At 38.6% G+C, this 24,607-nt stretch overlaps 1 protein-coding gene across 13 annotated transcripts in view; it reads left to right on the top strand.

Annotated features, from left to right (window-relative positions):
- The window catches only part of ntng1a (netrin g1a), an 89,371-nt gene that overhangs the window by 21,237 nt on the left and 43,527 nt on the right, over positions 1-24,607 (top strand). For all 13 annotated transcript variants that reach the window (XM_079863375.1, XM_079863382.1, XM_079863371.1 and 10 more), the window contains exon 3: positions 22,719-23,362. In XM_079863375.1, coding sequence (XP_079719501.1) covers positions 22,719-23,362 — 644 coding nt within the window. The remainder of the gene's footprint in view (positions 1-22,718; positions 23,363-24,607) is intronic.

Raw genomic sequence — 24,607 nt, 5'->3', positions numbered from 1 at the left:
GCTTAGAAACGCCTCAGCAATTTGTTTTATTCCTCTTGAGCAAATTACACCCTGCTAATAATCCTAATTACTCCTCCTAATGTATTTCCCCTCAAACATTTCCTCTAGAGTGAGCCATGAGTGCAGGGCCTATTATGGTTGCTTAAAGTTGTTGGTGTGGTTTACTCTTAACTATGATCAGCTCTAATTAAAAACTTTACAGCACATATTCTTGCGATTGGCAAACAAGGATGGTACAAAACCAGGCTTAAATGGTTCTCTCTATGAACTTTGCAATAGCCTTCTGCCAATTAATGGCACTTTAGCTTGGATGTCAATGTTATCAGAGTGTGTTTTTTCTGCTGCTGAGAGCAAACCTATTTAGAATGTCATAGTATGTGAGCACTAAAGATCTCTAGCGGTGCTTTACACTGGCACTGAATTCTTCTAATGCTTTTGAACCCTGTTCTGCTTTCAGAGAATGGATGAAAGTAAAGGTGTGTGCCAGCGTGCCATGTGTCACGGCGTCGGGGTTTATTCTGCTCGTAGATAAGAACACAGCATAAGCCGCTCTTCTCCCCAGTCGACAGGCCTTTCCACGGAATTATCTCTGTCCAAAGTTATTTCAGCTGTCTATTTTTAAACAGGCAATTTGTAATTCTAGGCATGTCTTCTGCCATAATCGTTTCATGTAAACTCTTTTCGATAAAGATATTGCTTCTAGGTTATGTGCAGCATAGCTGTCAGTTTGATGACTTTTGCCAATTTTTTTTTACATTAATGAAATCTTAATTTTGGTTCTTTAAATTTTTATAGTGCATTTAATGTATTATTATTATTATATCAAAATTTGCATTTAGTCGATGATTTATTTGCTATAAAATAATCCATTTTGTTCTCATCCATATTGGGGTTAATGGCTGCTGTGTTTAGGGATGGGACGATTGCCAGTTTCACTATAAACCACGATAAAATGTACTGACGGTTAGTATTATTGTTTAAAATTTAATTATCATTAAAACCGTGTTTGATTATCGCGATTTTAATAACTCATTATAAATCCTGTCCAGCCAGCAACAGTCTGACGCAGGCGCAGCGCGCAATGTTGTTTTTCTTTTATTCGAGAAGGAATGGCGGAAGGCAACGACCGTGGACCAAATCTGAGGTGTGGTCATATTTTAGCTTTTACAAAAGTCCTGAGGGAAACTTAATCAAGAATGGTCACCCTATCTGCAGAACATGCACAAAAAAGTCGCTGCAATAGGGGGGAAACACTTCAAATCTGCCGAGTCGTCTTGTGTGACCATCACCCACTGTTTTATAGCGAACGCAAGGCAAGTTAACTTTGACCTCAATACCAAAATTACGTCTGGGAAATAATTGGGCACAAAATGTTGTTTTGAGTTAAAATATTTTATCTCACTCACTTGAAATAAACGTGAAGCTTCCGTGAAGAAAAGTTCGCAGCAAGTGGCTTTGAGCCAAAGATGAACAAACAAGTTCAAACAAGACTATTAAGAGTGACATTTAAGGGATAATAATGTATTTTCATTGTACACTTATTACACAGATTTTTTTACCACATAATTACGGGGACATATTGAATTGAGATTAATGTTTTAAATCTTATCTGTTTATAAATTAATTTTGTACAGCGTACAAAACAATCGTCCAGACAAGATGATCACAAAAATATTATCAAACTCTGTAAACAATAAATCAACTCTGATTTAATTTTCAATACAATCAAAAACGGAGACGGAAGACGATAAATTGTATTTGATTGAAACGAGAGAGCCGTTGTCACACATGGATGTGCGCGGTGTTATAATGCGTTGCTATTGACGACGGTCATTATAAGGAAGGAAATGCCACAGAATAGAATCTTGCTTAAAAAAGTGCATAGAGCTGCTTGTTTTATTTGTTGATTTTCAAATATAAAACTTGTTGAAATGTTTTCAGTGTGAGCATCAGTTATTTTTGAACACTTTCATCTCGTTTTAACAAAACCGTAATATTGATAATCATGATAATTTTGGTCACTATAATCGTGATATGAAATTTTCATACCGTCCCATCCCTAGCTGTGTTTTTAGGATCGGATTTGAGGGTTTAAAGCCAAAATGTTGAGAATATTATCTCGGGAACACTTAACAATAAGGTCTCATTTGTTAACATTAGTTAACACATTAACTAACATGAACTAACAATGAGGAATGCATTTGTTACAGTATTTATAAATCTTTGTTAATTTTAGTTAATAAAAATACAGCAGTTCATTATTTGTTCATGTTAGTTCACGGTGCATTAACTAATGTTAACAAATACAACTTTTTATTTTAATAATGAATTAGTAAATGTTGAAATTAATGAACTAAGATTGATAAATGCTATAGAAGTATTGTTCCTTCTTAGTTCATGTTAGCTAAAGTAGTTAACTAATGAAACCTTATTGTAAAATGTTACCATTATCTCTGTATGTCTATCAGTTTACTTGCGTTGCTTATCTAGGCTTAAAGTGGAACAGGAATAGCTTTGCTGTTGACACTGGGCATCAGGTGATTTCACTGGGGGATTCACCTCCCATTCACCATTCCTTCAAGTGTGACTGTTTCAGATGTGGGCAGAGGAAACATAAAGGCTGAGATTTTAGGATCTGGATTAAGGTGCGAGACTTGGTTGAAGTGGTCTTCTTAGCATGCAATGGTGATATGTAGTCTGGCTGCTGTCTGTGTGACTGGCTTATCTCTGCATTTTGCAAGTCCATGTTAGGTTAGAATGAGTACACTAAAGACAGCACAAGCAAAGCTTTTACTATCCCATTCCAATCTTGTTTGTAACACTGTTCTGTCTGCCTTATTTCTTGAAGTCTGTGGTGAATTGTTCCTCAACTTCCAATAAGCTTGTTTTTCAGTGAAATGGAAAAGAGCTTTTTAATGCTAAAATCATGACAAAGAAATCAACAGATGAAACCTTGCATCATGCTCTAATCAGTCATTTTATATTTTGTACACAAAGCCACTGATTGTATAAAGAAGTTGAAATGAATACTGGATATCACAGGGCACGATTTAATGCAGCACTTATTAAGTTTACGGCCTATTACTATTTCTGGAAGCTATTTCTGATATTATATATTTTTACATTTAAAAATTATGTATATCATTTAATATGTATAATTTAGTATTATTTATTTTTCTGTATTAAATATAGGCTTCTTTATATAGCTAACTCATTTTCATTTCACACTCATTTTATACTAATTTTCACAAATTGGTTATTTTACCATTCATTTGTGTTCCATGAAATTAAATGTGCCATTCATGTTTTAATAGCACTATTTTTAATTTTTCAATTCAAATTTTCAATGTGTTTATCTGCAGAATTTCAAACATTTCTGTGTGGTTGCTCAGAATATTGGAATTTGTCAATGTCATCATGCATAATTCAGAAAGAATTCTGTATTTCTGCTGTTACACGGCATTCATATAACTGAGCTGTAATGAAAATGCATAGGCATGCTACCACTATCAAAGGAGGTCAGAAAAGAACACCAACGCTCATTAACTTACACACATCTAATGTTTCTGCAGCTTTTATTATGAAGCAACCCTAGGCATCCCTCTTTTTCAGTGAGTTAAACCTAATGAATATTCAGTGGATCATTTTGGAAGGCTGATATGTCTCTGACTGGCAGCACCAAAACATCTTCAATCGTTCCCTTTCGGCCGTGAACCATCCGCTGCATGGCAATTACAAACTCACTCAATAATACTGCTGACAGCTGTCACAAACACTGGCAAATTTAGTTTATTTATTTTGAGTTTTCTATTTTTCTCAATTAGTGCATTTGAATTTTATGCATTTATTTTTCTCTGTGTCACCTTTGGGAGTCATCAAAATGTATTGCTTTCGGTTTCAAGAGCAGATGGGTTTAGGTCCACTGGATTCAAAACTATATAGGCCCTATCATTTGCCCCCCGTGTATGCATTGGTCTGAGGAAAAACTTTGACATACCCATAATCTGTTGACATTCAATATTATTCAGTGCTGCGTTGAATTATAAACAATTACACATTATCTCAGCAGGGCCATTACCATCATGACTTTGCACACAGTTTATAGTCAAATATGTCCATGTACCTGACAGCAAAATACTATAATCAGGTGCAATTTGAAAATAAGACTCAATATCCTCAGCCAGGCCAGTGGATCCCAGGGGGTGTGCAGGAGCAGACAGGAGGCTGACTCATGGTGTCAGTGCATGCCATCCCGGGGTGGGCGAAAAAGGACAGCCAGTTAACCACGGTCACAACCTCAGAACATTGGTCCCTCAGAGCTGACAGAGAGCTGAGAGGAGTCTGGCCCACACCTCGACAGCTAAGGGGATAAATGACATCCAACCTGGGAAGTAATCAGCCCTGGGAGACAAGAGAGAAAAAGAGTGAGAAGGCAAAGGTGTGGGGGTTCATTTAGATATAGTAGTGGCAGGAACAGTATCAGGAAGTTGAAATCCAGTTTGAATGATTAGAAGAAAAAAATGCAGCTCTATCTGTCTCTCATTTTCTTGCAATTAGTAATTCTGTTTCTAATCAGAATTTGTTGCCGCTCCCTCTTTTTCATCAATTTATCTATCTCTTCTAAGCCTTGTTAAAGCAGCCAATACAGTGAGCTCTGATACACATCATCTCATTCTATTCCGTTTGATGCTCTTCACTTTTGCTCATTAGGACTATTGATTTCTGTAGATAAATTTAGATGATCACAAAGCCGCAGCTCGTACTATTCCATGCAGAATAGTTTTGTGTGCTCAGTCACTCGGGAGTCACTACAGAGCTGTTACGAAACAACAGTAAAACAAGCAGTAACATGAAAACCAATAAGTGACACAGTTTGAGCTCTTTTTCTGTCGGTGTACTTTGTTTTCTTATACCCCCACATATTTTTAGGACTGGTAGTTATACTGTACCAGTGCAAATTTGGAAACAAATATTATCTCCATTCACAAATTGACTGTCTATGTGAAAAAATGTCTTTCTTGAAAACCTCGAGAGCTAAGGAGTCTTGAGTTTGTGTTTGCTGGGATGATTTATCTCACATTTACAAACGAACTCTCGGGAGATGAACTGAAGTAGCAAAGTGCTGCATTATCTTACGAAACCATTCAGTTAAGTGCAACAATTAAAAATGAATAAGCAAAACGCGCTTTCCTTTGACTATCACAGTGGCCACATTGCCTTTTAATTTAGTGTGGTTTTGTTACATAGCTTGATAAAGGCAGTGTTTTCCCAGGGGGTGTTTCACTTACCCAGATTATGTAGTTGAATATGTTGCGTTTTCTTGCTGTAATTAAGGAGATGATTGTCACAAATCAATGGAAAGTTTTCAACGATAGCCAGAAATATCGCCAATGGCAATATTATCAAGATGATCATTTCATTAAATGTATTTATTTATATAGCACATTTAATGCAACAGCTGTTGCCCAAAGTGCTTCACAATCACAAAAAACACAAAAATAAGAGGAGTACAGAGAAAGAGAAAAAACCCGCACAGAACATAGATGTGGTAATGATCAAACACCCATCATGAAGATGCCCAGGAAGTCTTATAATTGGCACTCGAACCGTGCCGCGGTTCACGTGAATGTGAAAGCAACATACACTCGGGTGCTCGCTTGTTCCGGAAGTAACCTGTTTTATCCGTTTTAGGTGATTATGATGTATTTAGTTAAATAAAACACATGTAAGGGATGATAGTGTTGATGATTTACCTTGGATACGAGCGAGAGTGAGCCTGCAGTGTATTCGCACATAGCGCGTGGAATCAGGGCAACAAATGAATGGAAATCCACTGTCTCCTCAAAAGAGTACGTTTGCAAGCAGCAGAAAGCCACCTTATGCGACACACTGTAAACCTGTGTTGTTAACTCAGCTGCGCATAATAGCACAAAATTAATAAAAAACACAATATATTGACCCGCGTTCTGTTTTATTTCATGTGCCGTGCACGTTTGCGATGACGTAAGATGCACGCAAACGCACCAGGGTTCGATAGAATCAAGTTGAGTGTGAAACCAGACCAACGCTGCGCAGGGCGCCGGGAACAATCGCGCTCAGGCTCGGACTGCAGCAAACAAGCCCAGTGAGAAAGCACCCTTAGTGTTGTCTGACGGTACAGTTAAAACCACTCCAGTCTACATTCAGCCCATGCATTCTCTCTTCCTCTCTGTCTGCCAAAATTAAATGAAGGATCGCTTTCACAGCATGCCTCAGCTAAACACAGTTTGAGTAAAGAGACCCTTATTCAAACCCTTGTGCATGATAGAACCTGTGGGTTAATAAGTCCTGCAGGGTTCATCAGATCTCTTGAGTTGAAATGTTGTGCCATTCAATTGAATTCACATTTATTTGTAAAGCACTTTTCACAATACATATAGTTTCAAAGCAGCTTTACAGAAAATGCGCATCTACATTACAATTTAGAGTGATCTGTTATCAGAGATAACTGTGTCCAAGTAATGTATTTCAGAAATGTATATACAAATCACGCAGTTAGCTAACACAATTCTATGGCACCAGATATCTTTAAATATTTTTTTTGTTGCAAAATTACTGATTGGGCTGTAGATAATGCCTGAAGGTATCTGTTGCAAATACGTCAGTAGCACGCCAAATTAAATCCAAACTAATTACAGATCCACAATGTGATTCTTTTGATGTTTCCTTTTCACTGTCATTCTTGTAATTTAGGCAGTTATGCAGCTGAATGGCGCCTGATTTAATTACTTGTAGCGAGCTCCATATTCCCATCAGAGGGCGGAGGGATAGAGGGGGATTGGCAGGGATATCACACCTCTCTGCCAACAGCCAAGCTCCCCCTGCCGCTGGCTAGAGCCCCACACACACTCCGCTGGAGGGAAGTATTAATTTCTCAGTGAAGAAGCCTTGATAGATGCTCACATATGCTCTATCTATCTGTCTGTCTGTCTGTCTGTGCATAAAAAAGATCTGCAAGGTTACAAAGCTCAAAGTCCACTCCAAAGGGAGATATTCTCTTAAACAAAAAACACTTTTAAACAATAAACGGCTTGTTGGGGCTACAATGCACTTTTCCCAGATCTTTTGAATTCACAATGTCACTCTTAAATAATTCCCACTCACAGAATGCGCAAAAAAAAGGGGGTTAGACCTGGTTGAGCTGCGCTAGAGAAGATGAAGAAGAGGACCTTTAGTAGCATGTTGTTGCCATGTCGAAGGGGTACAGTTTTTTCCACCCCTTCGTTTGTTAAGCTCGCGCTTTTGTAAGACTGTTCACCGATCTTTAGGAACTTACCACTCTGAAACGTCCTGTAAAATCTGTGTTTGCAAAGGTTCTGCTCGATCCTTTTGTTCGTAAACATTCTCAGGGTCTGAATCAGGCTCGTATTGGTATGGCAAAATTGACAGCATCGTTAATATTTACACCTGAGCAGATGCAACTCACGGTTATTGTAAGGGGCATGACATTTCGGGAACACGCTCTAAGTGGTTCACCAATCACTACAACCTGGGCCAGCTAACCAAGCAGAGCACATTTCATATTTCGGAAGGAGAAGCTTAATCGAAACAGGAAATAAACAGTGTGTTTGAGTCAGACTGGGAGGAGAGGTGCTGCAGTAATGTAAAATATGTGAAAAAGAATGTGTTTTTTGAACAATCAAGCATGAATACCTATTCTAGTACACACCAAAAACTAAATCAAGACTTAATAAAAGGGCATAACAGGACCATTCATTTAATTAATTCAGGATTAATTCATTTAAAGCTTGTGCTTTTTACAGAGTCATGGGATTGTTTTAAGGATTTTTGCTAAATGTTTTGTGCTTGTACCTCTCTAAATCTATCTTTTCAGAGTGAGCTGTTGTTTAGAAAACGCCTCAAATTGATGGCTGATGATGTTTCCACTCAAAAGGGTGTATAAAACTCATTCGGACATCTCCCTGAGTCATTCAAGGTGCTGCTGGGTCTGACCATTTACCTCAGAGAGATGTAATGTCAAGGCTTGCCGGAAGTGATTTTTTAGATTCTACTATTCCTTGACTTGACTTCCTGGCTTGTGCTACTTGGAATTATATTTACTTGGGCAATGATTGATGACGCTTCAGAAGTCCACAATTACAGACAAGAACATGTTTTGAGAAATGAATACTATCTGCTTGCTAAATCCAAATCTTTGCGGCAACAAACAAGAAATGGAATGAAGTGGGTTTTCTTTTCTTTTTTTTTTTCTTTTTTTTATTCTTTTCCAGTTGCCAAAAGTCTGCAGCAAAATCTGGGGCAGCTTTGAGACATACAGTGTCAGATACTACAGACAGGTGCTACTGTGGTGTACTAAGTGTGGGAAGGAAAGATCACTCTGTGTATGTGTAAGCATGTGCTTGTGAATAGCTGCATCAGTGCTGGTCTAGCTCCCTCACTGTAAGGCCAGCATTATACAAGACACATGTGCATCACTTCTACCTCTGGCCTTACGCTCTGACTCGTAACTAATTAAATAATTCAGATACAAACCAAAGGAAATATATTATTTTCTCTCTCTCTTAGAGAAAGTGACATAAAGAGAGTGTGAGAGAGAAATACAAGAAAAATGTTTTAGTAGAGGATAGGGAGGGTTTTTTGTGCCGTTTCGCATCTAAAAATCACAAGCCCCCGCGCAGAACTTCAGTCGGAGCTGTCAGCTGCATCGATCTCAAGGAGAGATGTGTCAGACAGAGTCGAGAGAAGTGGCTGAGAGTCGGAGCTAAGGGGCCTGTTGGAGAAACAGATGGAATAGCAGAAAAGGAGATATGAATAGTTTGACAATAAACATCAATAATGAAAAAAAGTTTGACAATAAACATCAGAGAAAGGAAAGAAGGGTTGAAGCAGAAAGAGGAGGATATGGCAGAATGTTCAGTCTGTGACAGAGATTTAAAACATGGAAATAAATAATTTAATAAAAATGTGGGGTGGAAGTGCTTGCAGGGTTACGCAGGCTCATACAGTTTTATTTTTTAGTTTGTTCAATGATAAAAACACAGTTCTTCCAGAGCTTTAGATTAGTAAAAAAAAAACAAAAAAAAACATGTGGGACACACCTAACTCGACTCTACATATAAAAACATTGACCTAAAGGGGACTGTTCACCCAAAAGTTAAAATTTACTTACAGAAAGCACAGACACTTGTTGTAATATATACTTTAGAAATATATTTTAAAATGCAATTTCTTCCTGTGATTGCAAAGCTGAATTTTCAGCAGCCATAGTGTCATGTGATCCTTTAGAAATCATTCTAATATGCTGATTTGATGCTCTAGAAAAATTTAACAGTATTACTGCTTTGTTTTTGTGGAAACCATGATACATTCAGGATTCTTTGATTTACAGAAAGTTTAAAAGAACAGCATTTATTTGAAATAGATTTTTTTTTGTAACCATGTAAAAATGTACCCTCACAATTGATTAATTTAATGCATCCTTGCTGAATATTATCAATAAAAAAAAAAACAAAAAAAAAAACAATTAACCCAAATTTTACATAGTAGTGTGTATTTTTCATGGCTCTCAGCATTGATGTGGGTGTTGTGCTTACTGTACGTACACACCGCCGCTGACTTGAGCTTCCAAAGTTACCGGAAGTCAGTCATTTTCAATGGAAGCTGGCTTATCTCAGCTGCAAGGAGCGTCAAATCCATCGGAGTCGCATTTTGGGCGTTTTGAGCGACCAGAGCGTCAATCAAAAAGTTGAAAGTAGCTCAACTTTATGGTAATGAGCTATGACGCGGTTCAGCAACCAATCGGAATATAGACGTCCTTCGCGCTGGCTGATTCCGGAGAAAAATACGATGTAAACTGTCATTCCTCCCAAAACATTAGTTCCGAGAAAATGGAGGAGAAGCTGATCATCGCCGTTGCTGGGTTTGCTATCATTATTGGATTAATTGCACAGTTTAACCATCATAGAGTGAAAGTTTATCATTTGCATGTGTTTTTAAGTCCTGTCAGTTTAACAGGGCGCGCTTGACAGGGCATATATAAGAACGAGCAGAGAGAGAGAGAGAGAGAGAGAGAGAGAGAGAGAGAGCCTCGGCCATGCGCGCGCACTCACTATTAATAATAATAATAATAATAATAGCTAATTATTCTTTTTTTCCCGACCTAATGTGACCAAAACGGTTATAAAAATGCTGTCATTATAAAAGGTTTCTAGTGTCAATGTATTGCTTATTTTTTCTGTTTACATTTCATGGTGTGACACTCTTCTCCCATGATCGAACACAGAATGCTGCTACGTCAGAGCGGCCAAAGCATCAACCAAAGCACCGTACTTTTTGACGAGCATCCTTGACAGGGTGGCCAGAGCTTCTTTGCAGCTCAAGTCGGCGGCGGTGTGTACGTACAGTTAATCAACTGTGGTCTCATATCGTCAGTCACATGCTAACATCAGAATCAGTAGCGTATGTTAGGTTTATCTATTGTGTGAGTCAGAGTGCACAAGTGGATTTTAACAAAATTTGTGCCTCCTCATAGTCCCTTGAGCCAGTCGTTTATGAGGTAGTTTTGTTAGGATGCTATAGCTCCAGTATCCGAAGTATGATAAATATGTTTGTTGTGAACTCACTGTTCCAGATGAGAGAAGGAATTGTTTTGCTCTTTTATTTATTGATATAAAAAGTTTTTTTTGTTGTTGTTTCCATTTAAACTGAGGAATTCTAGGCTGTCTTGTTTTTCACACAGAACTTTCATGAATTTGTAGAAAGTCAAATTCATGGAAATCTTTCATTGAGTGGTGCTATTCAAAACCTGCAAGGATCCACTTTATGTAGAAAAAAACTAAATTTTTAAAGATATTTGAATTCATCCTTATTTTTTTATTATTTTTTTGTGAATTTTTAAATATTTTTGTATTATTACTATTTCTGTAAAGTTATAGGACATATAGGTCATATACTGTACATTTAAAGTTATACACTGAACTCTCCATACTTGATTCTACTCACACACACACACTCTTGTGGACCCCCACGCTGAGCCCTGACAAGTGTAGAATGAAATTGTAGGGCTTTTCATGCTATTTTCTGGGTTATCTCATTAGATTAGTCTCAAGGCTTAATTAGTCACTTTAAGAGAGCTTAATTCATCTTTTATTTCTGAGGAGTGGAGTTAATCAGCCAAGTTGGTCCTTTTAAAGTTTTTAATAGCAGCTTGTCAGGAAGCAAATGAGTCCGTCTGGACTGAAAGACATCCTGGTTTCATTACACGTGGAAGAAAAAAAAAACATCTCCATGCTTAGAATTCACATTCACCTTCAAACTTTTTTTTTTGTTCCCATTGTCCCCAGTGTCTGTCTCTCTCACCCCTTTCTTTCTCTGTAAACACAAAAGATGCTTGTGTGTGTGCTGTGTGCACACATGAATAAGTCTAGCAGAGTACAGAGGATTGTTCTCTGGTCCCTAGAATCATCTGTCAATCATTTTTCACATTCAGCTGTGAAAAAGAGTAAAAGAATCCCCGGCGGATGGTCCAAAAAGGGTTCACTGATCGGCAAGGGTGGTAGGAGCTGAATTTAAAGACCACTAAAGCAGTCTGCCACAAACAGACGACATTCAAAGCCATATTGAGTTTAATCATCCCACAGTGTTCCATTACCCAGAAAAACATGAGCAAAATAGAGCCTCAAAAAGAGTTGTTATATCCAAGAATGGTGAAGGTGTCAAATTGACTAAATATTTTTGACACCTTCAGCAGTAAACCACGTTTGCTTTTCTGAGATAGTCAGAATTGCAATATAAACCAGATTAAACACAAAGGGAGATCTCTCAGCCAACAGTAATTAATGTCTGCACAGTGACTTTTAATTAAGCAGACACAAAATATTAAAACTACATTATGAGTTAAATAGCTGTTCTAGGGGCCTAAGATTTCAAAGGATGTTTTATCATATCAAGGGACAATTTCCCTGTCAGAAAAGAAAATCCCAGAAGAGTTGTTATGAAATTATTCTGAATGAAACCCTCAGGCTGCTATTTACAGAGATTCACCAATGACATGGCTGAGAAATTACTTTTAAAATGCAAGATGTAGCTGGCAGGAACAATATGGGTCCATATCACAGATCTTATAAGACATTATGAATTGCAGCAATGTTATTTGCGGATCTCTACAACCAACACTTGTCTCCTCGCATCTAGCACATTACTATTATCATAAAAATATTAGTCTTTTGGAAATGCTCCAAAATTGAACACCTTACTAGGTGAAATGAGTTTTCTATCCTGGGCGCCCTCAAAGGAGGGTGCAGTCAACACTGAGACACTTGTTCATTCAGCTATTCAGCCATAGCGGCGAAGCAGACATGTATGTCTGACTGAAGGTAAAAAACACAGATGAAGAGGAAGAAGGACTGAAGAAAGAGGAAATATGATCTGTCAGTCAGTTCAAGACAAAGGCGGGATTATCAGGTCTACAACATTGTGGTCATGCACACATGCAACATGTGGTCATTTAATGATGCTATGTTAACTGCCGAGAGACTCAAAATGAGAATGATCACAGTGGGTGGCACGAAGAAAGAGTGTGTAAATAATTCTGTAAAAGCCATGAATTTGCTTTAATCCGTTTCTGAACTGTTCCAGTCCCTGTGCTTTATTTACTGTGCATTTTTAACATGTTTTTCTCAAACCCTCTTATAATGTTTATAATCCGTGGTGTAAAGTATTTGAGTAAATGTAATTAGTTACTGTACTTAAGTATCTTTTTGGCTACTTTATGCTTTGGCTGAGTATCAAATATATTAGCAACTTGCACCAATTCTGAATTTTGTTTCAAAAACTCCCTTAGAATTAAACAGGCTATTTTTGCTAGCAGGCTTCTGTTTAAATAACCTCTGCTGTGATAGGCTAAATGTTTTGAATGTGAATGAGTAACACATTTTTATGTTTCAAATTTGCTGTCAGGTCCAATAAATGTGGCGCTGCCCCATCATTCAATAACAGCCTCTTTGCAAAGCCTACATTGTGAAAGCTTCTCAAAGCAATCCATGCTGAAATAAGCAGCACAAACTGTTAGGTCAGAGTGAAATTATCAGGGGCGATGGTCAAAAATAAACTTGGGAGAATGTGTGGAACGACATACGCTATACAAAGATAGCAACATGTTTGGCAAACGTCCCCCACAACTAGCAACTAATTGGAAAAGTATCTTTTTCAGGTGTTTTGGGGTACTAAGATCTACTTCCTACTTCTTTCTTACTACCTCACCACGACTGAGTAGCATGATCCTGCAGTACTGGAGGCTGCAGTGTATGCGCCCCTGTATTCTGGTTTTAAATTCAGTTTTCTTGGAACGAAATACCTTATTTTTCAAAGTGGAAGTGAGATTTTTTTTATGTGTGAGCCTTCCATTTCATTAGCCATGAGGCAGCGTGGTGCTTGTCATCTGGTGTATGACTGGTTTAACAAAATCCATTAAACTGTAAAACTGTGATGTGTTTATGATTACAATGATAAATGAAAATAGTATGATAACAAATACCATTTTGCCAAAATGTTAATACATTTAAAAATTAAAATGTTGTGCGTCTAGTCTTTGCACCAGAGATGTCACAAAAAACAGGACTGTGGTCCTGAAACTGCAGCCTCTGGTGTTGAAGGTATTCTAGGGGTGTGAAAAATCACGATTTTAGATCGTGAACGATTCAAATGTCTCCACAATCTGCTTTTGAAGAAATTGCAGTGCTACTGTCTGCAACTGATAGTGTCAGTTCTGGTGCCTTCGTCCCAACGTACAATACAATCTGACGTGCATTCACATCATCATAATAATAACGCGGTCGCTATTTACATCTCATATTGTCTGTTAACTTATGCATTACCAAGGCAACAACTGACACTTTTGCATTACATTCCATTTGTATTACATTTGATAAGCCACTTCAGATCACAAATCGAAAGTTATTTCAAACATTCGACTGACGTGAGTTTGGAGTAAAAACATGTAATGTTTGGCGCATTTTTCTTTTAAAATTCTTATCATAATTAAAGGGGGGGTGAATTGCTGTTTCATGCATACTGAGTTTTTTACACTGTTAAAGAGTTGGATTCCCATGCTAAACATGGACAAAGTTTCAAAAGTTAAGTTGTACGTTTGAAGGAGTATTTTTGTTCCAAAAATACTCCTTCCGGTTTGTCACAAGTTTCGGAAAGTTTTTTTCGAGTATGGCTCTGTCTTACGTAAGATAGAGCGGAATTTCCTTATATGGGTCCTAAGGGCACTTCTCCGCGGCCACGCGCGCACTCGCAGACCAGAGAGAGAAGAGAGCGAAAGCAGTACGTTACCTCAAAGCGCTCTGCTCGGCTTTAGGGAAGTCAATGTCACCAAAGAAGTGGGTTTTTGGTTGGCAGGGCAAGACAACCCTGCACAGATTCCCAAAGAACCCAGCGTTAAGGGAATAGTGGATGGAGTTTGTTTTTTCGAAGCATCAACGGAGGTTGTGCACGACTCTTTGTTCCCTGCATTTCGACGATGATTGTTTTATAAACAAAGCCCAGATCAACTTATTTGCAGATCGTCTAATGCTTAAGGATCGAGCAGTCACGGTGAGTAAACTACTTCAAATGTCTCTCTGTGTTGTTGTTAGATCAGTTAGCACAGCTATAGCACACCGCCCACACGGCCCGCCCCCAGCCGCTCGGTTTTTTCCGGAAAGACTCGGTACAGCCAATCTTTAACTTATAAATATAATAAAACTAAAGACGTTTTGGAGATATGAAGGATGCAATACTACTCTATAGGTACTCAAGATTAACAGGAGATTGAGTGAAAATGAGCATTTCACCCCCCCTTTAAACACTGGTCTAAACGTTCTAATATTCACCATGTTACAATGTAAATACTCATACTACTTTTATATCATATTTTGTTAAATATTATAGAGCATAAAAACATCCTCGTGTCGTACTGTCACGATCTCAGCCTGTGTTTCTGGTGTCTGTAGTTTTGGACTCTTATTTTGAAGTTAGTTCTGTGTTGTCTCTATTGTTGCTATGTTCACTTCATGTCTCCCTGTTACTTTGCTCCCCTTGTTTGTGCCATGGCTGCTTATTTGACCACACCCTCCTCCTTGTTAGTTACTACAGTGATTCATTAGGCCTTTTGTTCTCCTCTGTATAAATACCCTTGTGCTTCTCTGGTTGGCTTGTCAGTCATTGTTTTGCTGTACCTGTTCCTGTCTCGTGTGTCCTGGACTGTCCTTCATTTAAAAGTAGACAGTTCAGGCTTTCTAAAGACATATCTCATGTCTGTGTGGCAAGAGTTTTGTTTCATCTTTGTGACGTGTTTCAGAAAGAAGTTCACAGAGACTGAGACTGCAGAAAGCGCACCCTGTTTGTTTTCTTTATTTTACAAAAGCACAACGTTTTCTTTCTTAGAGCCTTTATTCGTTTCTGTTTGACAAAAATTATGGAGTATGTTAAGTCGATTTAGCTGCTACGTGGAAAAAAATCCACCAAAACGCACTGGAGCATTCACTGACCCCATAGGGTTAAACTCTTTTATTTAAAAAAGAAAATGCTGTTTTTCATGATACTGTATGGTCCCTTTAAAAGGAGTGTGTACATATGTTTAGTATGTCAGACTTTTGCTTAGAGTTTAGTATTTTTCATTTTATGTGTAAGTGCAATGTGTGTGTGGTGAGTCTGAGCTCTGAGGTAATATCGCTGATTAATTCAGGCAGATCAAAAGAAGGAATAACTGAGCGAGGCAGGTCATCAGACAACTTTGTGTGGTATTTTTGATCTTTTGTGATTGTCTAATGAGATTTGCTATAGGTGCTTCCCTGCATGTAATGGCTGCTGCTTTTTTGAAGAAAAGAAATGGACACACTTTATTTCATTGAAAAGAGGAAATAATTACTACCACTTGAAGTTCTCTGTAATACTTAGAACATTAGGGGTGGAAGATCTAACTTCATCCTGACTTCATTTGTACTCTCATTTTCGAACAATCAAAGGGGGCTTGAAGCTCTGGCCCTGATAATGCTGACCCAGCACAACAAACAGACAACTGCAGGCTGGAGAGAGTTCTGCTGTCACAACACATCAGCTTGAGATCTGACATGTGATCTCTCTAAATGCTAAATGGCAGCAGAAAGCCATCAATAATTAGTGGTGAGCTTTTGATAAACAACTAATATAAGAATGAGGCTTAATCTTCAAAGCTCTGCTCTCAAGGTTTTTTTAATTTTGTTTAATTATTTTTTTACATGCGTTACCAAGTCCATTTCGTAAAGGTGCAGGCAGCTGTTCACTTTTTATCCCTCAAGGAATCATCTTGACATATTGGAAGTCAGTAGGTGTGATCTGCATCTGTGAATACAGACTCTTAAGTGGTGTCTTTTGAATCGTGATGTTTTTTTCCCCTTCTCGCCGTTTGTCCATAGGGGAGTCGCCCAGGCCATTTAAAATGATATGTTGTTGCTTTTCAATGAAACACAGTGGGGACAGTCTGCAGCAGATTGTGTTAAGCCTCAGAAAACCCGTCAGAGGAATGATGCTTTGGTGTTACTAAGGTATTCTAAGCATTGTTTGAAATTACATCTGTCTGTCTGTCTCTCTGTCCATCTATCTATCTATCTATCTATCTATCTATCTATCTATCTATCTATCTATCTATCTGTCTATCTGTCTGTCTGTCATTTTCTGGTATATTAAATATTGTGACAGTCATTTTCCTTGTGTTGGTGGTAGTCAAACTCCAGCTCTGACCGCATCGTGGGGAAAATGCAAAAAACACTTTTGTGCTACTGTACTGAGGAAATGGAGACTTACAACACGTGTCTGAATGCAAAGCTGAAGAGACAGAGGTGAACAAACACCGCTGAAACGAAAAGCTCAGAAATTGATGAAGTAGACGCGTACTCTCCAGCAGCAACTCCGAATTAATGCATATACCTAGGGGTGTGACGGTTAGTATATAACCGTGAGACCGACGGTTATAGTTGAACACCGTCATTAGAACTCTATAACCGCCAAAACCGTGTTATTAAAATATTTTTACAAACATTTTTTATCATAGAGAATGTTTAAATACTAATTAAAAACAAATGTTAACAGTCTGTGTTATTAATGGTCTACGTCGTTTCCAACTGTATTTGATTCTTTGCCAAGTACCCCTTGACTGACCGCCAATCATTTGAGATAGAAATAAAAGCTATGATATTGCCTAGTGATGTGCCATCATTATGAGATTTATTAAACAAATGAAAAACATTTGCAATAATAAACATTAGCAATGAACATTTGCAATCGGGAGACATGGTTTTTACCACTTAATGAAGTTTTGTTTTGTAAATCGTCAGTAACATGATTTTTACCACTTCATGAAGTTTTGCTTTGTAGAAAGCCTTTCTTTAAAGCGAATTTCGTTTTGTACAAATTGTATCTTAATTTTAATAAACGTTTCATCAACCAATTGCATGTATTTAATAAATAAAAAGCAAATATAGGAGACAATATAATAACCGTGACATTGAGGCTCCGATGCGCCGCGTTCACTTGCATTGCATTGTGAAGTTGAACTAGAGCGCATCTCATCGTAAATGAATGAAACTCAGCATAGGCCTATGCCTCATACATTAGCATTAAATATCTTTGCTGTATCCTTTCTAGAACAGACAAGGGCTTTCTTGCGGCCCGCATCAGCAGAGCATTGCATCGTCCATAGACCGCAAAACAATCAGCGGATGGCGGGCGGGTGTGGCTTTGAAATCTGGTCAAAAAACATTGGTGCAGATGATGAGTTATGTGATGCGGTTGCGGATGAAATAATACCCCATCCGCGTATCTCTATTGATAACAACATTGAACACTACACAAATATTAATTTTATTCAAAATAAGTTGTCCTATAACAGACGAACGTCGCAACCCCCCCCCCCCCCCCCTCGGACGACGGTTATGTTACGAACCGTCACATTTGACTCACGTCATAACCGTCATCACCAATTAAACTGGAAGAACGGAATAGCGCAGAAAAATTTAAAAAAATAACCATTTTTCCAAAAAAATAAACAATAAAAGTGCTATTGTTATTTTCATTGATCACCTATTCATATCTGTTACCATCTCAAAAAATGTGCTTTAGGGTTTCATGACCCTTTTTAAAGCTTATTTATGTTGTGAATAATGTATATTTTAAATCTAGGCAGCATGTTTATGTGTCCATGCATTTGGCATGTAGGAATTGAACTGGCGTCACTTTTTGTCTGCTATCTCGTCCCGCTGACCTCTAGATCAAAAATGCGACTGTAACTCTTGGTGGGATTTATCCTGGGCTCTATTACACACAGTAATCGGTGTTTCCTGTATTCAAGCAGCGTAGCGGTGAAGCCCAAGTGCGTTTGTGGCTATTCTGCAGGACGAGCTCAAAGGTGTTTGCAAGAGCACAGAGGCAGATTGAAAAGGAGTCGGAGCTTCAATCAAACCGAAGGCCTTGGAGAAATCTATCACTCCACCAAGGTCTCATTTATGCACAAGTGATGGATTTAACTGCAGTCTGGGGGGAGAGAGAGATGGAGAGAGACAAAAAGAGAAAAAGAGAAGAAATCACATGCTCAAACCCTCATGTTTATTTGTAACACCTGCAAGCCGTGCTCGTAAAATCAAATTTGCTCCTTTGTAATTTAGTGGCTAATGTCGTGTCATATGAACAAGTTTGATTTAAATCATTTCATGTTAGCACCAGAAAAAGAGATATGCAAATGGACTGACCTGAGCCTGTCATACGGTTTGGCAAAACGGCATCTGACAGATTAGACATTAACATTTGAAATGATTGAGGAGAAATCGCTCTTCACACTGGTCTCCTTTAGCTGAGACAATTACACAGTAGATTTCACAACGTGAGCACTGATCTCAGTGTGGCCGCTGCATAGTAATTTCATTTCCAATGAAACGATATTGATCTATTTGTCATTTCTGAAGAGCTCAAAACAGCCACAATCAAATACGTGAAAAGCATGGCAAGAGAGTGATGGAACAGACAAAACGCTTGCTGAGTTGTGACGCATATTGGTGTGTGGGCATGTGTGAGTGTGATTGTATGTATGCATTTTGCACATATGTGTTTTGTTAAAGGACCATAGAGTGGGAAAAGAGAGAGAAATGGAGACAGAGAGAGCAAACTTTGATCCAGATTGCATGTCACAAACATCTGTCACACAAAAGGATTTGTTTGATTGGTTGGTCCAATATATCTCAGTCTGTTGTCAGCCACAGTAAATTTATACTCAGTCACATTGGTGATCTGGTAATCTGAAGCCTTGCCTGCCAGTGGGACAGTCGTATCTCATTCACTTCTGCCCTCGACAAGAAATTCCCAGCCGAATAATAATTTTTCATGTGGCTTGGTCAGAATAGGTCCTAAACTACGAATATTTGTCTTTACAGTTGATGCTTTTGAGGCCATTTCACATGACTCGTGGCAGGGCTTCAATGCACCTCTCATTTTCATACATTCAAGCTTCATTCACCACTTTGACCTCCTTATGAAAAGTACTGCAGACAGCGTCACTTAAGGATGTTTTGTGAGGTTTCAAAGGCCTATAAATCTTTTAAAATTTTCTTTAAAGAACTAGGCTTTGTCAAAGCAACATTCAATGTTTTTCTTGACAAACTTTGCTTTTATTGTTAAAAATGAGTTATATTTCTTTACATTTTGTTTTGCTTTAATTCTACTTCCTAATATTCAATTTCAAATCACAGTTCAGGAAATTAAAAGGCATTCTCAATTAAATTCTGAGTGGTGCGCAACTCTTAGTGGTCAGTCGGCAAACAAGGTCATAGTTAATACTGTCTGATCTCTGAGAGTCATGCTACAATGCCCTGCATGCTAGGCAGTGGTAATGCTGTTGCTTGACGCTCCATAGAGTTCAGTGCACATGAGTCATGTGAAAGAGCCTTCAGTCTAGATCCTGCAATTTGTGAGATTATCAGCAGGAAAATAATGGGAGTCATTACTGAGTGTAAGCATACACTGTTAATTGTGGCTGTGAAGAGGCAGGCTTTTGACATGGCTTTCATTTGCACTCTTTTGTTCGAGACAAATTATTGCATTGATAATACATCTTCATTCCACAGAGATGTGTGATCAGCCGTGAGAAAAACACTCAGCCAGGCACTGAACAGACAAACGGCGTTTGTAGGTTTTTTAAGGCTGTGTTTAGTAAGCAAGTGAGGTGATTCATGATGATTGTGTGCGTGTTTGTCGGTGTGAAATTACCCAGAACACATTTAATGGGGACAACAGGCTCACTCGGATTAGAACCAGGCAGCTGAGTGCATGTGCAGTACATCTCTCTTTCTATTTTTCTTTCTCTCGCCTTGCTGTCTCTCTATCTCTGGACCTCTTTCTTGTTCATCAAGCTCTTTGTGGATGGGATTAACCTTACACGGTTTGGAGCCTTACACTGTCATTAACACCAATTCACAGAAAGCTGTCTTATTTTCCAACTGAGCCCAGCCCTCAAAATCCCCAGCCCCCGTTCCAAGTATCCTGGGTGTCCTGATCAGTTTAGGATTAATAGACACATCTTTAGTAATTAATGATTTTTGTCAGTGTGACAGCTATATCAGTTTTTCGAATGTGAGTCAAACCTTAACATGCTCTCAGTGGCATGAAATAACTTTTTATGTTTGCTTTTCAGTGGTTCCTTTTAAAGATGTCTCTTGATGAATGTGAGTGAAGACTGTTACTGTTTAATGTTATTTTTTAGTATTATTTTTCTTTATTAATTTTTATAATAATTTCATAATGTATTTTATGAGTCAGAGTATGTTTGTACATGAGTGCTGAGCAGAGATATGGGATGAGTTATATTTTGCATAGTATGTGTGCAATGTAACATGTTCATTGAGCAGAGATGTTCCAATGATAATGATACATCAAATATATATTTATATTTATTTATTTACTTATTATTTTATTTTTTTCACACATTTATTTAATACATTTTTACGCCACACATTTAAACTTTATGGCACAATGCTGGATTACTAAGGTGATAAGAGTGTTTTTAATCCATTGCTATTCAGCTGTTAGAGAGTCAAAAGAGCCCATCCTAAAGTCCTTCTAGATATGACATAGATGAAAGTCTATGCAATTTGTTTGCCTGTTTTATTGTTTGCCAGGAGTAATTGCATACCTCCCCTTAACAAGCTGTGCAATATGTGGTATCATTCATGTTAAAAAACCGAAGATAATTTGCAGGAAAATTATGCACTAAAGCTTAATTCTTAGGGGTATGGGTTTGTTAAAATCCCTTAAACTTACATTCCAAGTATAAGCAATTGTATTTTTGATGCTTGCTAGTTAAATATAGAGTGCTATAGACACCAATCACAATTCTTCATAAGAGGGCTAGTGCCTAAAGCACATGCTGAGATAGAACAGCATGAAAAGCTCTGCCTCTTGACTGGATTGTCTAGTGAGAGGCATGTGGACTCCAATGGTGGGTCTGATCATTCTCCAAGCTTATATGCACAGCTGTAGAGGACTGGCTGGAGAGCATATTAATGCCACTTTGTCAAAATTAAGAGGTTCAATGGTTGTCAGGGCTTTGTTGTCTCATTGCCTTGGAGGACAAGGCAAGAGGAAAAGCCTATTAGCAGAAGCGCTCCTTTTTTCCCCTGTGTACTTTTCTGCCTCTGTGTCACTCATTTTCTTCTCCGCAGTCCCTTTCTCCACCTATCCTTTATCACTGTGCTCTTCCCTAGTGTCCAGGCCTGTGGATTCCCGCAGAGAGACAGACATCTCCCACTTAATCAGCTGCTGTGTTTCTTGTTCAGATAAATTGGAGCTTGTTCCTCTTGAGAGGTATTTCCTGGAGGACGCCACAGCCACCCTACAGTATCACAGCCCCACGAGCCCTGCTTAGCGCACACCAGCATGTGGTGCAGCAGAACATACCAGTATGCTGATTAGTGTGAATGTTTGAGAGGGGGATGGTATAGGGTGAAGGAGGGCAGTTGACATGAGGGCACCAACAGTCTTCACACAAGCCAGCAGCACACTTATTTCAATGCCTCTTTCTGAATTGTAGATCCTTGGTATATTTTTCACCTGCCAGTGGTGGCTGTGACAAAAGTGCACCTCTGGGTGTCCTTACCTCAAGGTGCAGAACAAGGTAGCCTGTATGCAAAAGAATGACTTGAGGAGAGTGTATTATTCACATTTTGTCAGTCTGACCTTCATATTTTTCACTTTTTTAATGAGCATTTTAACATGAATCCATGTCCATTTTTAGCTCTTTAGAGACTAAATTCTTTTGTTCTTTATTATCATGGATAGGTGGAACTTAAAACAGGCAATAATAAATTATGTGCTAAACAAGACTGGTTTTACTGGTTGTGCATGAGGGAACTTGACTTTAAATGGCTCTATAAAAGATCTATGAGTCTTTTGTCGTTTAATGGCCGGTCCTTATATAGATTCAGCCAACAGCTGGAGAATAGATTGGACCACTGCATCCTATCCATAATAACACTGATGTACTGTGCCACCACCCAGGCCAGTGCATACTATGCGTAAATATGAGTACTCTTCATCTCATTTGCCTAGACCAACCTATACCCCATTTCTGCAAACGTGATACATTTAATAAAAAACACTTTTGTTTGGATTCTTATTTAACTGTTGTCTTTTTTCGTTTCTTTATCTTGTAGGAAAACCCCTATATGTGCAACAACGAGTGTGATGCAGCCACAGATGAGCTGGCCCACCCTGCTGAGCTCATGTTTGACTTTGAGGGCCGTAACCCCACCACCTTCTGGCAGTCCACCTCCTGGAAGAAATACCCTAAACCTCTGGCGGTCAACATAACCCTGTCGTGGAACAAGACTATTGAGCTGACTGATGACATTGTCATCACTTTTGAGTCAGGTCGGCCTGAGCAGATGGTTTTGGAGAAGTCTCTGGACTATGGACGGAGCTGGCAGCCCTACCAGTTCTACGCTACTGACTGCCTTGATGCTTTCACTATGGAGCCCAAGACGGTGAGAGACATTACTCAGCACACATTGCTGGACATTATCTGTACCGAGGAATATTCAAGAGGTTACGTGTGGAAGAATGACAAGACTGTACGCTTCGAAATCAAAGACCGCTTCGCACTGTTCGCCGGGCCTAAGCTGCACAATATGGCCTCGCTGTATGGACAACTCGACACCACCAAGAACCTGAGAGACTTTTTCACCATTACTGACCTGCGTGTACGTCTGCTCAGGCCTGCCACGGGCGCCACCATGGTGGATGAGAACAACCTTTCAAGATACTTCTACGCCATCTCTGACATTAAAGTACATGGCAGGTAAGCTTACTTGTTGTTGCAGTCGAATTTTGGTTGTAGATTGTTGCCATTGGCTCTTTTTTTTTATTTTCCTAACAATCCGTTTCTCATTATGTAGTTCTGTGTATTGGAAGGCAGGGTAGGTTTACTTTGCTTTATATTTTAGGGGTTATGTGTTATGGTGCGTTCAAGTCATCTCGTATAGATCGTATTTACAAGTTGAACGCACTTGAACGCCACCACAATGTCGTAAATACCAGTGGGGAGCTCGGGATTTTCTCTTAAGCCCCAATCTTTACGAGTTGTGGGTGTGTCACTGAGAAACATGGCGGAATACCACAATACTTAAAGGTATTTAGTGATATTGTCAGGCTTTTCTATTTACAGCGCAGTAAGCTAATTCCCGGCACAGAATATTATGGCATTATAATATAACAATGCAACATGTAACGATAAAGTCGCCAGTGGCTTCATAAATAAATTAAAAACATAAAAAAACAAAGTATACCTGATGCACATTTCTTTGTTTGCACATTTCTTTGTTTTTCATTTTCTAGAACAAGATTTTAAGAACCTTACTGTATTTTTGTGTAATTAATTAAGAGAAAGTACTCTGCCATCTTACTCCGACGAAAGTGACTTGAACGCACATGCCGTCGTAAACACGACTTCCCACCTCGTACGCACGAACTTCCCAGGAGGACTTGAACGCACCATAATGCGTAGGCTTGATTTATATAAACAGCTAGACAGAACTACAGTGTATAACACCTTTTCTGTCTTACAATTAGTTTTAACAATGCATTAAAAAAGATAACATTCTGGGTGAAACATTTAGTTTAAAGGTACAATATGTAAGATTTTTGGAATAAAATATCCAAAAATCACTTGCACAGTGTGATATATTTCCTACAGTTGTGTACTTACAATATCCCAAAAGTTCCCAAAGATTTTTAATTTCAGAGAAATTCCAATTTTAAATAATGGCTCGTCCCTGGTCATTGTCGCCTGTCAATGACGTAATATCCGCGATATCCCTGGTTTCCGCTCGAACTGCCATAGTAACCATGGTGACAGCAAGGACAACTGTGTTACGTCTAGCGGCACGCTTATGCTGTTGTTGTTTCGTTCAAACATTATGGACCATGGCAAGCAGACTTTAGGACAAAAGGAGAACTAAAACGAGGATTAATATCGGCAAGGCGTTTTCTAGATGCCAAGAGCTCCACGTCCGCAACTAACTTCGACTTGACACCGCTGAGCAAA

The sequence above is a fragment of the Squalius cephalus genome, assembly GCF_949319135.1.
Source record: "Squalius cephalus genome assembly, chromosome: 25".
Taxonomy (NCBI): Eukaryota; Metazoa; Chordata; class Actinopteri; order Cypriniformes; family Leuciscidae; genus Squalius; species Squalius cephalus.
The sequence above is the reverse complement of the archived record's forward strand: the minus strand, read 5'-3'. Positions and strand labels throughout refer to the sequence as shown.